The sequence below is a fragment of the Anopheles merus genome, chromosome 3R (assembly GCF_017562075.2).
Source record: "Anopheles merus strain MAF chromosome 3R, AmerM5.1, whole genome shotgun sequence".
Taxonomy (NCBI): Eukaryota; Metazoa; Arthropoda; class Insecta; order Diptera; family Culicidae; genus Anopheles; species Anopheles merus.
Window position 1 is genome coordinate 6185722 of NC_054084.1, and position 17025 is coordinate 6202746.

Here is a 17025-nt window from a genome sequence, read left to right on the forward strand (position 1 = left end):
ATTTGATCGCAGTCTGTTTCTGAGTGGATTCAGCTGTCAGCGCAGTCGGTGGCAAAAAAAAGCTACATTAGGCAGTCTACTCTGGGAGACCCATCGCGTGCGACACTTTATCAAACAAGTGTCTCTTTCCCCTAGAGGTTGCCTGTCCCCGCCGGTGAACTAATTTCGACGACCTTCAGCATGAGAATTTGCTCCATTTTTGCGGCACTGCTCACCCTGCAGGTTAGTAGCTTGTCTTGCTTTTATCTTTCGCGAATAAAGCGCCACCTATGGTGTGCCCGGCATTCATTACAGTCCGTGGCTTATGGTCGCCCGCGAGCGGACTTTGGCATTGCGCAGAGCGTGCCGAACAGTGGCAAGGTGCTCGAACGGGCGCTCGAAGCGCTGCAATCGTTCAGCGACCTGGACACTGGCGGCACCGTCAACATCAAGTCGGGCTACGAGCTGCTCATCCAGGTCGCCAATATGGTCAACTCAATCGCCTCCAAACTGTCCCACACCGGTACCGCCCTCATGGACACGATTGTGACGCTGGCCAACGATGATGCAGGACCCGTAGCGGGTGTGTTCGGTCAAGTGAACGCTGCCCTGGCCGAACTGGAGCAGCTGATCAACGGCGGTCTGAAGGGGGAACTGAGCACACTCGACAGTAGATTGGGCCCGGCGCTTGGCAACCAGTTCCGGGATGGGTTCCGGGGCATTACCGCGGCGCTGAGGAAATTGTCGACCGTCCTGGCCGAGCTGCAGGCGGCCATTGAGGCCGCCCAGAAGGCAGCTGGCGGCGGACCGGTGACGGCGCTGCATGTCAGAACCTTCGTTCCGATTACACTGACCAACCGGCTGCTGACCGCGCTGGCTCAGCTGCGCTCGGCCCTGCCGGTGGTTTCGTTTGTGATCAAGCGAACGGTGGGATGACTTCGTTCAGTGACTGCCGCAACACTTGTCTAATAAATCGAACCGCAGCAAACAAACACAACAAGCTTTATATTCTAACGCCACCGTCCCGCCGTGTGTGGACTACACCGCTGGATCGGAGTGCGGAATGACATGTTAGCCCGGTGTGTCGGTGGCAGATTTTTGTTTAGAGAAATATTTGCACAGTTTCTGACAAAAATATAGCATCTTTCTCCAACAATCTGCAGCTGGACGGATGCTTTCCTCGCGAAAAACACACCCGCCAGTCGATGGCGATGGTTGCAAAACAGCTCAACAAGAATTTAGGCTGAGGTTAGAGCGTCGCACGTTTGCACAGCTGGTAGGCGATCCGAACACGGCCTCACGGTCTCGACCACGCGGCGGGTGAATATTTTGCAACTTTAGTTGCAGCGAGTCGACACGTTGGAGGAGTTCCAGCTCTGGAAGGTGTTTTTGGAAGGCTAGCAGACCCGCGGTCAATGATGGGAACCATCTGTGCATTGGTGTTGTCGCTCCTGTGCATTCTACAGGCAAGTGAATCTGACCCGTTTCTTCGTCATCTCTGCTCTATTCTCTAACCTTTCGTTTGTAGAATGTCACCGGACGACCCGATTTTGGACTGAAAGGAGAAGTTGTGGGCAGCATGTTTGTAGCAAACAGGTCCACGGCCCTATCCGTCGGCATTGGAACGCTCAGTGACTATAAAATCCTGCTCGGCTCACAGTACCAGGTGCTTTATCGTATGCGCGATGCGTTCTATTCCGTCGCCGATAACTTCACGAAACCTGGAGCGGAGATAACGGACCAGCTGGCCTACCTAGCGAGCAACCGTTCGGTCATGGTGGACTTTCAGACCACCCTCGCGGCCATAGCCAGCCTGCAAACCGTGCTCACTACCGGCTACACGCAAGAGTACGTCACGCTGCAGCCTCGCAACCAATCGTTCATAACCGACCGGCTGACGGACAGCTTCGCCTACATCAACCAAACGTTGGTACAGCTGGACAAAACGCTACGCCAGCTCCAAACGGCGGCGGCAAAAGCCCAGCAAGAGGCAGGCAGCAACGGCCAAACAATTGATATGAAGATAGTACGGGAATTCATTAGTCCACGGCTGATAAACACCCTGCTGAACGCGATCGATCAGTTACCGGGTGCCATCTCGCCCCTCGTCTACTCCGTGCACAGTCCGCTGGCGCAGCTCGACAAAGCGGATTCGTACATCAGCACGGCCAAGGGTGACATTGAATCGGCCCTGCTGCAAGCGCACCAAGAGGTGGTCAACTTTAACGGCAACATACGCCAGCTCAAGCAGGAAACGAACGATGTGATAGCGACGATTTCCACCGCCTACCGAGACCAGCAGACGCTGTCCGTCGATCTACTGCCGAAGCTGAAGGCCTCCGTCAACTACCAGTACGATCTGAAGATGGCGCTGGATACGTTTGTCGACGTCGCGTCAGTTCCCTCGATCGAGGAGAAAACGGGACTGCTGAATCAAACCATTGCGAATTACGTGTCCAACTCGACCACGTACGATGACGATCTGGTGACCGTGTACGGCGATCGGATCTGCCCGGCGATGCAGGCCGTCGTGCAGGTCCTGATCGCGAGCGGACCGTACGCGGCCTACTGCTACAACAAATACTCACACCGCGTGGTGGATCTGGCGATCCACAACTTCTACGACATCGGCGAGTGCTACCAGCTCGAGCTGAACCGGCTCTACTCGGTCAGCCGGCTCATCTCGAACCTGATCAGCCTGGTGACGTTCAACTTTGCCGATCTGTTCGAGAATCTTAGCGTTTGCGCTGCCATCCAGTCCTGCCCGGGTGATTGCGATCCTTGCGTTGACACGGTAAGCGTTAGCTGACGTTTGATGTTGGAATAATGCAGATAACTGCAAATCGTTTTGCTTTTGCTTCCAGCTCGGAAGGTTCCTCGACACATTGGCACTCCTGATGGAGGAGAAGTACGACCTTATACTGCAGATCGTGCCGTACGAGGCGAAGGCAAGCCTACAGCGGGTCAAATCTTGTGCCGCGTTCAGCAAGTACAAGCTGATTGCCGATGCACACGATCTAATCAAGGAGGTTTACGATTGTGAGGTGAAGGGATATAAATAGTAAAATAGTACAAATCATTCACGAGTTGTAAAAATAAAAACATACAACTAGTTTTGTAGAAACTAAGAACACGGCACTGAAATCGAGTCCACTTAATTTTGGCAGACAAAAAAGAGAATGTCAACCGACAGCTAGCCAAACATTCATTCTTCCGCTAGATGCCCAGCATATACAAATGTTAACGTTCGATCCGCTTTAGCATATTCAGCACGCCTCAAATTTGCATATGCAAAATCCGCGAAAGGTGTTAATTGATCGCAAAACTGTCAAACGAGCATGATACGGCCGCCAGTTCTGGGACATTCTCGGTCGATCGTTTCGAAATTCAGTTCGAAGTATATAATTTGCACCCATTTTGAAATGACTTGGTTAAAAGATCGTTGTGACCTTTTCCAAACCTTCGTCTCGATCGGTGGTGGCTTGATCTTTTTAATTTGCCCGTTTTATTGCCGGGTAAATTCCAATGTGACTCTCAAGAGCGTAAGTGAAAGCCTCTGACAGCAATTTCTCCCCTGATTAACTCAAGGACCATCGGCCACTTCAATTGCCAATAAAACCTTCAACCTTCAATCCCCAAGATCGCGTTTCAAGAAAGACCTCCGCCGAAGGGAGACTCCTCTCTGAGTCATCTCTGCGCGATAGAAACTCTCGATCATGACTCGCAGCTGGCAATCCCCAATCTGAAGACTAGTTTCTTTTTGGGGTAAGTGAGTGAGTAATGTAAAGTGCTACTCAACACGAACACGGCACACATCACGGAGCGGCGGTGGACTTTGCGGCAAACGGCACTACAGGCAGCAACCTGCTAAATATGGCTAATCACGAGCGTGCGCGATCCAAAAATTGTTGATTGATTGTCACCGCGTCTCCGAAATATTAGTCTCCAAAATAGGGTCCTAGCGTATTTTTTTTTATGGTTTTCTCTCACAGCCTGATGGGACCGAGCGACATTTCCGTCAGCCCGTGGCAAGGGGCAACAGCGAAGGCCGATCAGCATGTCGTCGATGATCGAGTGACTGACGTTCATCATGTTTCATCGCATCGTGAAGGTGAATCAAACAATTTACATTTCCGTTGTTTTTTTCGTACATCGAGAGAAAGAAGAGAGAAGGATAGAGAGAGAGAGAGAGAGAGAGAGAGAGAGAGAGAGTGATTTGCTGTCGAAGATTGAATGATTCAAACAATAAAAAAACCTGATTTTCGTCAGTTGACAGGCTGAGATAACCGGTGCGTCCACCAAATTTTTATGCAGCCGTGTAACTTAATCCTCTCTCGAAATGTACACCCAATCGCCGGCGCCATGTTGGCAAGGGACCAGAGCGCCCTCCTTCCTCCTTTTCATCGACAGTAGCGTGAGTTTAGGGAGGCCCAAACGGAAGCTACGGGGAACCTTTCCAAACGTGCTCTCCTTAGTTCTCTGAACTGCTCCACCCTTGCGGCAGACGATGGGGTAAGAATCGAAACAGCCAACCAACACCTTCACCGCCTGCCGGTTCGTGAAAGCTCAAATTTCACGTCAACTGGCGTGCAGTGCGATGCACCGCGGCGTGGAAAACATGCCGTCTGCATCGAATCGATCATTTTCAAGCTCAATTAAATCCGGTCCAGCCAGGCGGAACGGGGAGTAACACCGAAAGACATTCGAACAAAAAAAACAGCCCGTTGCGATGGCCCGGGTATGATAATGATCATTATTCGAGGAATCGCTCGAAAACGCGGCCGAGGAGAGTGTGCATAATAATCGAAAGTGGACGCAGTGCAATGCAGTGCAAAGCGTGCAGTTTTGCAAAGTTTCACACCATGGCTGAAAGTACATTTAAATTTAGATAAACTTGCAGCAAAAGGTTCTCCGCTTATGCACCCACAACAAACGCAACCACAAAGTGTGAGTGAGAACCTGCTGGTACGTGTTAAACAACAGTTTATTAAATAATGCCATAAACAATATCACATGTCGCAAGCTAATTTTGGTATCGTCTTTTCCTTTCAACCCCTTGTAACCACCCTGTAAACACCCCTTCATGGCTATTATTTTTACAAAAGCGATACACGCTTCTTCGTTTCTTCCTCCTAGCTGTCAAACACGTGCCTAATCTGGCCAATGGAATCAGTTCCTAATCCGTGCGACAACCTGTTCGCCAAAAAAAAACAAAACCAAAACCACCGAGCCACTTTAATCCTTGTCAGTATGTCAAAAACCATTCAAGTTGCAAAAATAAAACCGGGCGGTTGTTGTGGTGCGCAAAAAAGCAAGCAGTCAAGGATTCGGGGAGGCTGAAGTGCCGCAACTTTTGCACAACCTGTCGACATTCGAACAACAAAAACGCACCGGACAGGCGATGGAGAAAACTTCAAACCGTCACACACACAGTGCTGACATTTTGAACTTTGCCATCGGAACGCTGAGGGTTCGTCGCTTTTTCATGCGAGTCTTTTGTTTTGCGCTCTAGGCACTGCGGATTGCACTGCAGTGCGCTTGTGCAATCGCCGAACAGGATGCAGCTCGGGTCGGATCGAGAGGATGATAGGTGTGTGTAAGCACTCAAAAGCAGCCGTCATCGTTGCCTGAGCAAACGATCTCACCGAGGAGCACAGGGGAGCTAATGAAGATATGCGTTTTGGTTTTAATCAACCGGCGTCGACAGCTATAAATCATTCCACGTCTCGGCAAGGAGATTCGGGCCTGGAGCGGGCTCCGCTCCATCTCACAAACGTTTGACGTGGGGATGAAGTATCCCATATTTGGGGGCTGCCAGCTTAAGTGGCTGCTAACACTAGCAGGGAGGATGATATCAGGCAATGCTTTTAACCGGCAGAGGAGCTGGGACGAGTTTTGGACGGGCGGTTGGAGAGAAATGTAATGAACACTAATCTGTCCGAGTCTGTTCGCACACCGTAACCGAAGTTGAAGGGCAGCTAAAATCGAAACCGAAACGATCGTATCGGGGTTGGTAAGCTGATATTTCGAATTGCTTACACCCAAACGCAAACCAGATACGAACTCAAACCACGCAATATCGATCAGACTCACATTTCAGCTTTCATGGCATTGACCCATCCACGCTGTGTAGCCACCGGCAATACCAAAAACCATGCTGTTTGATGGATGAGATGAGGGGTGCACGCGTGCTTAACCCGAAACCTTTTTGCCCAACTGTGCCCAACGAGCTAGCCCCTGCGCGGTGTCTTCGCAGCATGCTGAGTGTAAAACATAGCAAAAACAAAAAAAAAATACATCACGAAACATACACACACGCACACATGTGCGTTTGGTGACACAATTCCAACAACAAAAGCGCACACACCCACGGCCCGGGCCACCTTTTGCGTAAACAAAACCCCATGGCGCACCAGAAGAATTAGTCATTTCCTGAGCGGTTCGCCGTGTCTGAAGCTCGCGCTGTCATCGATATTGAGAAGGAGGGCTGAAGAAGAAGAAGAAAACGAAGCGAACTCAAACAAAGTGTGTTATGTGATCTCGCCCGTCCGATCTAGCAAGCAGACACGAAAACAGAGCAACGATTAAAGCAGAAAGCTCGCTCTGTGCTACTTTGGAGAGAGGCGGCATACATCATCCCCCTTCACTCCATCAACAAAACAAGGGTGGGGGGGGGAGATGCAATTTTATGCTGCCGGTGTTCGATTGATCGAGATTTCAATTTCGGCGTCGACGTCGTTTGATCATCAATCTAGTCGGGCCGATCCAATATTTATTGTCTTGACCCATTTTCTTGCAGAGCGATCTCCACCGCTCCCGGGAGGAAAACACTGCCGTCACGGCGCCACCGAGCGCAGTGAAAATGAAACACCGGAAGGGTAAGTGATTTATTTGCCCAGCAGAACTGGGTCAGCCGGGCGGGAAAGTTAATGCTCATCCTATGATGAGTTTACCATGCTAATAAGCCACCGCCACAGGGTTCGTCGTCTGCTTCATCGGGGCTATAATTAAAGACGCGCGTCCTTTTGCCGAGCGTCAGCCAGTTTAGAGACGGAGGGAGGATTTATTAATCACACCCATCTGTCGGCATAAATCTTGGTGTCCCTGGTTCTCCCTCTGCTCTCTTCTCCAGTCACACATTCGCACAAAGCGTATGCCCTATAAACAAAATTCCAATGGGTTGTTTTTATTTTTTCGGCCGGCATCTCTAACGCACACGATCGTAATCGTTGGTGTTCGCTGTTTCTTTGATTAATCGATAAACATTAGTTGGCCGTAAGTTTTATGCCCGTTGGGTGCTAATTTTATTCTATACCGATATGGGAAAGTTTCCAACGCCTTTTTTCTTTTGGTCAATGGCACTCGGCTACTTAAGAATTCAATCGGTCAGCATAAACAAAATAAGAAACATTTCGAACCTGTGCTGCTGCTTCTCGTCGTCTTCACAGACAGCGCTTCTTCAGGTGTCATAATTGATACAGTCCTTATTGGGAAGGTGGCCACAACGCTGACGCACACACACACACACACACACAGCACAGCGCCATTAAGATATTAAACTCGCGCGTTGCTCACGTACCTCGTTCAACACTCCCCCGAAGGAGGAGAAGGGCGTACGTGAGGTACCACCACCTTGGTTTGGCAACATTTGACGTCCCAGAAACATTGTCGCCATCATTGCGGCGTTGGGTTTTGCTATTTTTAAAAACAATTTTACGGAAGCCGCAAACAAAGTCGCAACTTGAACAAATGTTATCCCGCTGCCCGCAAAAGGAAGGCGGACGATTGGTAAGTGCCCCATACACCACACATGTTGATGCTCTTCCCATTGTGGGGTGTAGTGTGGACAGATGGGGGTATGCACAGACAAAAAAAATGGACCAGAGAGTATCATGAATCTAGCCTAAACTGCCCATCGGAGCGATCGAATGGGACGTGACAGATCGTGTTTACTTTTCAAAACAGAAAAAACGCAACAAAAACAAGGCAAAGTGAAACACACAGTGACAGATGTCAAAATGGAAGTGAGCAAACAGTAACGCTGCAATGATGTGACACAAATTCTGGTACTCCCTGGCTTTTTTTGTCCCCCCCCTTCCCAGTATTAGAAATCTTTAATTACACAGCAAAGAGAAAAAGAAAAAACTTACATCAAGCAATCCCTAGATCACTCTAGAGACCGCTCGTGGACCACCTTTCCTTCGCTGGTCGGGCCAAGTTTCCCAATTTGGCCACAAACTCCCACCCAACCGGATCCGTGTGCGAGCGCGCAAACACTTAGGAGTGAGGGCAGGCGACGAACCCCGGGCGAAAAATCTTGCCCTCACGTTCTACGCTGGTGCGCGCGGGCTTAGAAGAATTTACCACGGTCCATTGCGTCCTATTCTTGGGATCTCACCCTCACCCCTCAGCTATCTCTCCAGCACATCCCACACCGAGCGGCAGGCAAATGCTGTTGTGCTCTACCGTGTGCTACCGTGGTATTCTGGAGCCAGAGCTATAGCTCCCTCTCAGTGAAAGAGTTTTATATTTCAACTTGGGGCAAATATTTACCTTTTTATCGAGATGACGCACCAGGCACCAAGATGGAACGATGGATCAGGCTACTTCGGCTTCGGTTCGTTTGGTACGGTCAATTTCAAATTTTCCGGTAGCAGCCGCGGGGGCGAGTGTTTCCGGGATGTTCCGGCCAACCCTTCCTCCGGTTTGATGGGGGCGAAATTTTCCACCCCTCGATATTTGGGGCTCACGCACGTCACGGAACGATACGCACACTAACCTCACAAATCAACGTGCACGCACACACACACACAGACACTTTGCTTTTCCGCTTGTAAGTAAATACCTTTTTTCCGGTTTTGAATTCGACTTCCAGCTGGCTGTGCGGGGTTTCAGCTCGAGTTGGCAAGAGATGCTGTCTGTGGTGACTCTCTTCACGGCTCGATTCTGAGTTTGCTGTAGTTGATTCGCGCCTACTTTGATTTATCGATTCCACTCACTCACTTCTTCGACCCTTTGGGCGGGGAATACACACAGGCACACAAACCGTACTACACACACACAATTTAATGCACACACAGACACAGAGTAGGCTAAGCTAATAGAAACAACCACACCGGTGCGCTGGTTCCACACTGTTAAATTGTTGCCGTTTAATTGTACAAAAAGCTTGAACTCGTGAGCAGCAACGCCAACGTCCTCTCGGTGGCCCACCACCGGTGAATTAAGATGACAGATGGCGTACGAGGGTGTCCCGTCTTGTGGGCTGTTTTCTTCTTCACCTACGAGCTGGGTCCGCGGTGCGGTACACTTTCATCTAGTAACCTTGATCTGTTTTGGGGTTTTGCTGCAGCCGCCACCCGGTGGTTGATTTGGTTTCGCAGTCTTTTCCGTCACCTTTGCTCCAGAAACTGAGGCGCCAGGTGAGTACCAAACGGGCGTTCGGTTCGTTGACAAGGGCCTAACAGACCAGCTGGGACTCCGGTGATTCCTCCACTCCAAACACACCGGACACTCAAGATTTTCAGGCTCAAGTGAGGGGTCACTTTACACGTCTTCAGCTTCGTTTTCTGCACAAGCAGCGCGTCGGGTTTAATGTGTGTGTGTGTGCTCTATTTACGGCGTGGCTTAAGCCGTGCGAAGCGAATAATGAATACAGCAGACAGTTCGTGCGCACAGTTGGGCACGGTGCTTCTTGCCTTCTTCCTTTCCCGCGCAAACGTTGCGCCGGGTGAAAGAACTGTTACTTGCCCTCGAGTGATTCGCGAATATCTGCTGCTGCTGCTTCGGCTGTTTCCCGGCCACTTCCCAGTTGGACTGTGCAGATGAAAGTCGGTGCAAAAAGAAGCGTATTTTTTTTCTCTAGAGCGTCCACGTCCTTTGCAGTGGCCACCTGGTTGTGCCAGGAGAGCGCGGTGGAAGTCTTAAGCTTTGCAGGAGTGCGATTGTGAGCCACCTGGGCGAATATTAGTTTTGTAAGACAAACTCTTCGCGAGAGTATAACTTTTTGACTTGTTTTTTTTTGCCGTGCGTTTTGGGATGCACGTGCGATGGGCGCGACTTGTGCGCGAGCACTTTTCCTTCCTCTGCTTCGCTTTGCTTGCTTTGGCGCGCGGCACAAATTCGCGGCACCAAACACTGCGGCGCGTTCCGAAGCACGTTTACGCACGGGAGACACGGCACAACCTGCCCTGACGTCTACGATTTCACGTCCGTTCGGGTTGCACGCCAACGCGATACTGAAGCTGCCCCGGGCCGGTTTGCGAGCTTCGCGCGAGCCGTTTCTTCTCGTGCGCGAGTGAGTCCGCGCGCGCGCCCGAGCGCGTTCGTTCGCTCGCGTGAAGAAAAAACAGAGCTTTGTAGCGGCCCTTGAGGGACGGTGAAGGTGCGGTGCGGCAGCCGGCCCAGGTGTGTGGCACTGCTGTGTGTTTCCTGCGCCAAGCGGGGAGACTGCATGCAACAGCAGCAGCAGCAGCGTTCGACGACCGGACGGACGCATTCGACGGCAACGCTCTTGCGCTCTTCGTGGTCATGGACTCGGTGACTCGTGGGGCGTTCGCTCCGAGCGTCGATTGTGTCGATTGTGTGTGATTTTCTTTTCCCTGCGCATGCTGGGTAGGGGGTTTTGTTAGCAGTGGTATGGATTTGTTGCGGCCGCCTCGGTACGATTGCCCATCTTGTGGTGGTGCGATTTTGTGAACAAGTATTGGAGTTGGAAGATGTCGGAGAGATATAATTTAATGAAGAAAAAGTATTTCTGTTGGGTAAAAGTAATTCTGGATGTTGTTGAAAGTCCATAACAAAGAAGTACTTAATTTGTCTTATGACTGTAATACCTCACAGGTATCTTCAAAGTTATTGGGACGTGACCAAAACCACAAAAACGTTTCCACTCACTGTATCGTCATGGAAGATCTTCCTCCAAGACTTTGCTGACCTAACACCTCCAGGGAGATTGAATGGGCTATCTCTTCGCGGCGACGAGCCCAATTTCACGTTCACTCTTTTGCAACTGCTCATCGGATCGGATCGAGTCCTCGCAAGATCAACCGTGCATCTGCTCCAGCCAGAACGTTGTTCAGCGGAGCCTCTAAGCCGGGCGTAAAAGCAGTCGCGACTAGAAAGCTTACTCGTCCCGCTCGGCTTATGGTACACGGCTTTCTTTCCCTTCGCCACCAGTTTACCAAAAAAAAAAAACCTTTGCCAAAACGATGATGCAAAAAACAATCCACTAAGGCTCGATTCAAACGATCGTGAGCATACGCTTGGTGCCTTGGACCGAACCGGTTGCAGCGAAAGCCAGAACAGCGCTCCAAGAACGCTCCAACAGCTCAACAAAAACCTCCAAACCTCCAAACGGGAAGCTCGAAAAGCTCAAGCTTTACCCAGGGCTTACCCCCAGATGCAGCTGGCCTGGCCTGGGGCCCGTGGATGCGTGGGAGAGAGGATAAGATAGTTCCCTTGTTCCCATTCCCATCCCCGCCCATTCTCGGCAACTCTTCCCCAACTGGGCTTTGCGATAACTCTCGCTTCCAAAGAATCCAAAGGCTTTTTAGCAAACAGCCATGAACCCATTGGCGCTGAAGGGTTCGCCTACACAAGCGAAGTTGAGGTTCATCGACGAGTTGTAAATCGAAACCGCGAGAAGGCATAGAAGAAAGACAGAGAGAGCGAGAGAGACGCACAAGATCACCAGACGACAGTTACGACGACGTCGGCGTAAACACTTGCGTAAACGCCTCGAAAACGCAGTTTCGATGCCATTCAATGGAGATGATGTTGGGGGGGGGGGGGGGGGATACAGCTTCACTGCGGCACAAATGCAATCCTCTTGCAGATATTGTGACAGGGCGTAGAACTTTTGTATAAATCAGTTGTATGCTACTATGTCTTAAAAAAAACTAAAAAAATAAGGTTTTAAGAGAAAATTGCTTTCGAACAGACATTTCACAGCGTTTCGTGACTGCAGCATTAGAGGTCCATCAAACACTGTCCAACTTCGGTTTTGGCGTGAAAATTGAAAAACGACAACCTTTTCAGCTCGCCCTTCCCGGAGGTTAATGCATACTCAGCCCTTGTGTTGGCCTGAAACCATTTTCCTTATTATCCCGACGTGCCAGAAGATTAACTTCCAGGCGGCAATGGGTTTACAATTTAACCTTCACACCTGGGCCATTCCCCGTTTGCCAATTACCTTTACGGATAATTTTATTGCTCTGTTCTGTTCCCCTGTCTCTCTTTCCCGTCTTTGCTGCACTTAATAAGGTCTTTCTGTGTGTGTGTCTGAAGTACGCGTGATTTTTATTTACTTTCAATCAACATCGAATAAAGGCAAGCGTATAAAACTGAGCCCGGGCTGAGCTTCAACCCAGCCCGCTACCGTTCTTGCCCACCTAAAGTAGCGCGACTGCATGCGCACTTAAAATGCCACAGTGCTACCACACACACTGTGCCGTGTTACATTTTTTCGGCAACAATTTTAGCTCCAGCGCCACAGAAGTGTTGCGTTAATTGTTAAGTAAGGTTCAGCGGCGAAACCTTTCCCTTGCTATTCTTCGTTCCTCGGCTCCGTGGGTGAAGGTGTGAGGTAGCGAAAACATGGCCCCAAACCAGGGCGAAAATGCATCACAATTGCCTACGCTACCGTCCACTTATGGGGCTGGTCCCGACAGCCAAATGGACGGATTTACGATGACATGCCGCCCCAGCCATGATCCTGTCTGCGCCAATACTCGAGCAAAAGCCCACAGTGCTCCGTGGAGGATCTTCACCCGTGTGTGCAAGCAATTGTGCACGTACGGACGCTTTTTTTATGGCCCCATCAAAAGCGTCCCACCAAAGCGGAGCTTATCTTGCGTCTCGCTGCCAAACACAAACACACACACACACACAAAGATGAAGCCCGTGTGAAGACAACGACTCGTCTGGGCAGAAAAGGTTGGACAAGATCTTTCCAACCACTCCGATTGACGCGAACGCCCAGGAAGGCAGGCGATGATGGAGAAGCCGCGGCCACGGCAGAATCAACTGATCGGGCGGTCGCGATTTTTTGAATGACCCTTTCTCGATCGTTCCCTTACCGAGCGAAGGTGCAACGAATCGAACGCAAACGCACTCGGTTTCAATTTTCAATCCCTCGCAAACGAATGAATCATAAATCATCTTTACCTTTCCGATTGTCGGACCGTTCCAGACGGTCTGCGAGCATGTGGAACGAACATGGCAAAGAGGCTCACAGACAGAAAGACACAGTGTACGCTTTCGCCCAGAGACAACAGCGCGCTTTTGACGATAAACGATGAACACGGCGATGAGCTTCGACCATTTGGAGACTAATGAGGGATGCGGGAAAAAGCGGAATACCCAAAGGGTCGTCGACGAACCAACGCAACGCAACGCAATGCAGCGGAAAGACACACGTCGTCGTCATGAAAGTAAGCGAACTATAATTTATAATACCATCACTGCCAACGACGCTTTACGATGCAACGAGGGGCCCAAGGGTACGCTGTCTAGTCGCTTCCTAGTTCTCGACTTCGCGCGTTCTAGATTGGCCTGGGCAAACAACAGATGGCCCAGCCCGGGGTGTGCTTGTTCGCTGCCCAAACCGCGTAGGTGTCTGATCTGCACCGTAGTTGGTCTCCCCATCACCCCGGGGTCCGTACCAGTCCCATTCGATCGAATGGACACTTAATTTCAAGCTGCAATGTTCAATCATAATGTCGTACAGTTTATCTTCCCCCGACCGGGACGGGTTTATCTTACTCCGGTACGGTGTATGTAAAGCAGGAGTGCAGCAGCGCCTAGCGCTTAGATTGATCGTTCCAGTTTATAGCCGTTTTGTGGTAGTAAGTAAATGAATCGACTCGTTGTATGTGTGTGTGTATGTCTCGTGCTACGGAGCAGTGCAAAATGATAAGAAAGCCTTAATGCTACACTTTACTGTGCCTTCCATCAAGCTCTTCTTGTGATGAGGGAGGCGAGTTTTGCAATAAAAAAGATAATTAGCTCTATCGCAAATGAGCGGGCGATTAATTTCCTTTGGAAAATTGATCTGCCATTAGATGTTTTGCATTTTTCCACTTCCCATTTTCTAGTTTGTTTTTATGTCGTTAATCCGATTAGATTCCTGTTTATTTCGGCTTGCCACGAGGACTTCTTTAGGTATTGTTGAATCGGTTTCTAACTTTACAGCTTCTAGTCATTTTAATGAAGGCTTCAGAATTTTTGAGGTATTTTAAGATAACTGTGACCTATACAATGGATTCCAAAATACGCATTTCTATCTAAAACTTGAACAGACTTTCTGTGTTAACTTCCCCTCGAACGACTTTAAGCGTCTCGATTGCCAATTGTCTGATTGTCCAAATATTTAACCTCCCAGTGACAGACAGAGATGAACCTCTTCAGCCTACACCAAAGCCTACCTCCTGGTGTATACCATCCCTTCTACCTCTACGAAGATTAACGAATCCAATCCGAAACGGTAATAAAGTAGCTCTCGCGCACACTCGTTCAGAACCCAGCCCGTCCGTCCATTCGTCCGTCTGAGCCGATCGTTGACTGCACTGCAATCAAACTGCATCAACGATGCACAACCCCGTGCGATGCACCCATTAAAATAAAAGCGAGACAACCCTGACGGCAGGCGACACCGAAGCAGAAGAAGAAGAGGAAGAAGACGAAGAAAATCCCCTCCCCCACTGCAACTAACGAACGGCGGTCGGAACAATGCTACATAAATCAAGGCACACCGAAGCCCGTTTTGCAGACCGAAGACATTTGTTGGATCATCCCGCTTCGTGCGCGCGGCCATGAAATTGAACTCGCCACGATCGAAGCAAAGAGCAGCGGCAGCAACGAACGCTTCTGGTTCTTGGGAGCATCCTGCGCAAGCAGTGCAAGCGACTTGTGATCTTGCGTAGCGGCGGAAGCCGCCCCAGCTTAATAGCTCCGGTAAATCCCCTTTTTTGGCCCCGTTCAGACCGGCACCTCATCTCAAGACACCGACACCCAGCAAACGAACTCCCCATTCAGCGCCGATCCGTTCCAGTTCCAAGCGGCCTAAGCCGCTGATCGATGCTGATCGACCGGATCGGATCGATTATTCATCGATGTCTGGTGGGATGTGCCGCTTCCTCTTCCAATCCATCTGGATCACCCACTGCTGCTGCTGCTGCTGCTGACTTCATTTTCAGCGCAAACCAAACCGATATCCGTTACAGTTTTATTAACTTGTTATAACGGCTCGAGACAGGGCATGGCAGCGGTGGGCCACCAATCGCCCCATCGCCCGGAGCCGTACGTCCCGTCACCACAAACGTGGCTGTGATGATGATCATGTTCACGGGCGCTTCACACCGGGGCGAGCGTGTTTCTCTAACGACGATCCGTGTACCATGAGTGACCGCAGAGCGCCCCGCGACTCTTCTAAGCCCCGTTTTGTGTAGGCACAAATATGGCACAGTGGACGGGGCCCAGCACCGTCGATCGCGATCGCGTACGCGAGCCAGCCATCCATATTCATTGCGATTAGGGCAGAGCGGCAGAGTTGTGTAGTTGGAGGAGAAAAAAAACGGTACAGCATATGGAGCGGATTGTTGTTCTGTAGCGAGTGTAGCAGCGGTCACATGGGAATGGAGACTTCTGTCTGGATTGTAAGGAAGAGATATTGCGCTGCAGTTAACTGCTCTTGTAAGACGCTGCAAGGAGGACCTGCAGGTCATACCCAGAAAAGCAGAGGAAAAACAAGGCGCAACGAGATCGGGGTAACATGGTACGATAAATGAAGAGGAAACCGGGAGTTTAAAACAACCGATCAATTCAATGCTAATGGCAGGATTGTTGGGTTGGAGCTGACAGTGCTATTCCGAGTGCAAAATAGTGCAACTCGGTGCCTTCCTGGGGGATGAACAAGACATTGGAGCTGGTGGACTTAAATAACACACAACAGTGACAACTTCCAATGCATCCACGAAGGGGCGTTATGAAGTTACAGCGACGCCCAGAATGAGCTTGTAGAAGGGCGAATGGACAATCTTCCCAGATCATTAGTTCAATCCACACAACAGCCAGTAGCCGTGCTCCCACAGTCAGATCAAGTACATCGTTCAATAAATTCTAACGCTTCCACTACGCAAACCCCCGGCCGATATTCATGCGACATTCTTTATAAGCCCTTGAATCGTGGCACATCTCATTTGTGTCCCACCGTTTTGTAAACGTGTCCAATAGTCGGTTTAACTTTATCGCTCAATAAATAACCTTTGCCCTGGTGCGGCCGCCGTGCTTGTTGACATCGACTAAGGCCACCACACACACACGCATGGGACACACATGGGCAAATTAGCATTTGCTACCGTTTTGAACTGCCGATAGGGATTACAGTCTATGGGCATGGGTACTCGAGAGAGTGTTAAGCACACTCTAGTGCCGTTTGTGTCATCTGTATCGTACATTAAGTGTTGAGTAAGTAAAGGACGCCTTGCCAAGGATTTTCAGTGCTTCCATTCGCTTTGAGGGTCAATTATGAAAGCTTTATAAAGATGAGAAGTTTATGATCTCATATCTTTCTAGGTTTGCTTTTTAGAATTACACATTAGATAAATTATTGTAAATGTTCATAAAAAACCTTCTGCTCCTTGATCTCTCTTCACACAGTAGCATTTACCTCTAGCTCCCATCAATAAATAAATAGCTTCCACGAACATTTCTCCCTTTTTCTCTCACCAACACTTTCCATCGAACTGAGAAATGAACTATTTTCCAAGAATGCTCCACCATCGTGCATTCGTCCGAAGAAAAGTGGCTCCTTCCATCGCTCGCCACATTCCCTTCTCGTTTATGCGGAAAATTCCACCTTCCCCATGTGGCTGAGGAACCAACTTTCGATACATCACACACAAACACACACGCCATCGATGACGGGGCGTCACATACTTTGAGGAGAAAAGGTGACCCGATTACTTTGCCAGCCACCATTTTCCTATCATTCCACGGACAACAGGCTGCCAATGAATTGCAGAACGACCGGTGTAGTTCACCTCT

General features: G+C 49.9%; 3 protein-coding genes across 9 annotated transcripts in view; 2 read left to right on the plus strand and 1 right to left on the minus strand.

The window, feature by feature from the left end:
* LOC121597444 (mucin-5AC) overlaps positions 1-17025 on the minus strand; it is a 59806-nt gene that overhangs the window by 31268 nt on the left and 11513 nt on the right. For 5 of the 7 annotated variants that reach the window (XM_041923208.1, XM_041923206.1, XM_041923210.1 and 2 more), the window contains exon 1: positions 8533-10213. The exons of 1 other annotated variant lie outside the window; for it this stretch is intronic. The gene's annotated coding sequence lies outside the window, so the exon portion shown is untranslated. Of the gene's footprint in view, positions 1-8129; positions 8226-8532; positions 10214-17025 lie in introns of those variants that run through there. One more of the 7 variants, XM_041923205.1, reaches the window with a different exon arrangement.
* On the plus strand, positions 15-1007 carry LOC121597453. The gene is made up of 2 exons (XM_041923219.1): positions 15-222; positions 295-1007. The coding sequence occupies exons 1-2, from the start codon at positions 181-183 to the stop codon at positions 913-915; spliced, it is 663 nt and encodes a 220-aa protein (XP_041779153.1). The 5' UTR covers positions 15-180; the 3' UTR covers positions 916-1007.
* On the plus strand, positions 1179-3131 carry LOC121597449. Its single transcript, XM_041923214.1, has 3 exons — positions 1179-1445; positions 1508-2773; positions 2844-3131. Exons 1-3 carry the CDS (start codon positions 1395-1397, stop codon positions 3039-3041), a joined length of 1515 nt encoding a protein of 504 aa, XP_041779148.1. The 5' UTR covers positions 1179-1394; the 3' UTR covers positions 3042-3131.

Coding starts and splice junctions, on each gene's coding strand:
- LOC121597453 (XM_041923219.1), top strand. CDS start 181: ATGAGAATTTGCTCCATTTTTGCGGCACTGCTCACCCTGCAG. Junction 223..294: donor CGGCACTGCTCACCCTGCAG/GTTAGTAGCTTG, acceptor CATTCATTACAG/TCCGTGGCTTATGGTCGCCC.
- LOC121597449 (XM_041923214.1), top strand. CDS start 1,395: ATGATGGGAACCATCTGTGCATTGGTGTTGTCGCTCCTGTGCATTCTA. Junction 1,446..1,507: donor CGCTCCTGTGCATTCTACAG/GCAAGTGAATCT, acceptor TTTCGTTTGTAG/AATGTCACCGGACGACCCGA. Junction 2,774..2,843: donor GCGATCCTTGCGTTGACACG/GTAAGCGTTAGC, acceptor TTTTGCTTCCAG/CTCGGAAGGTTCCTCGACAC.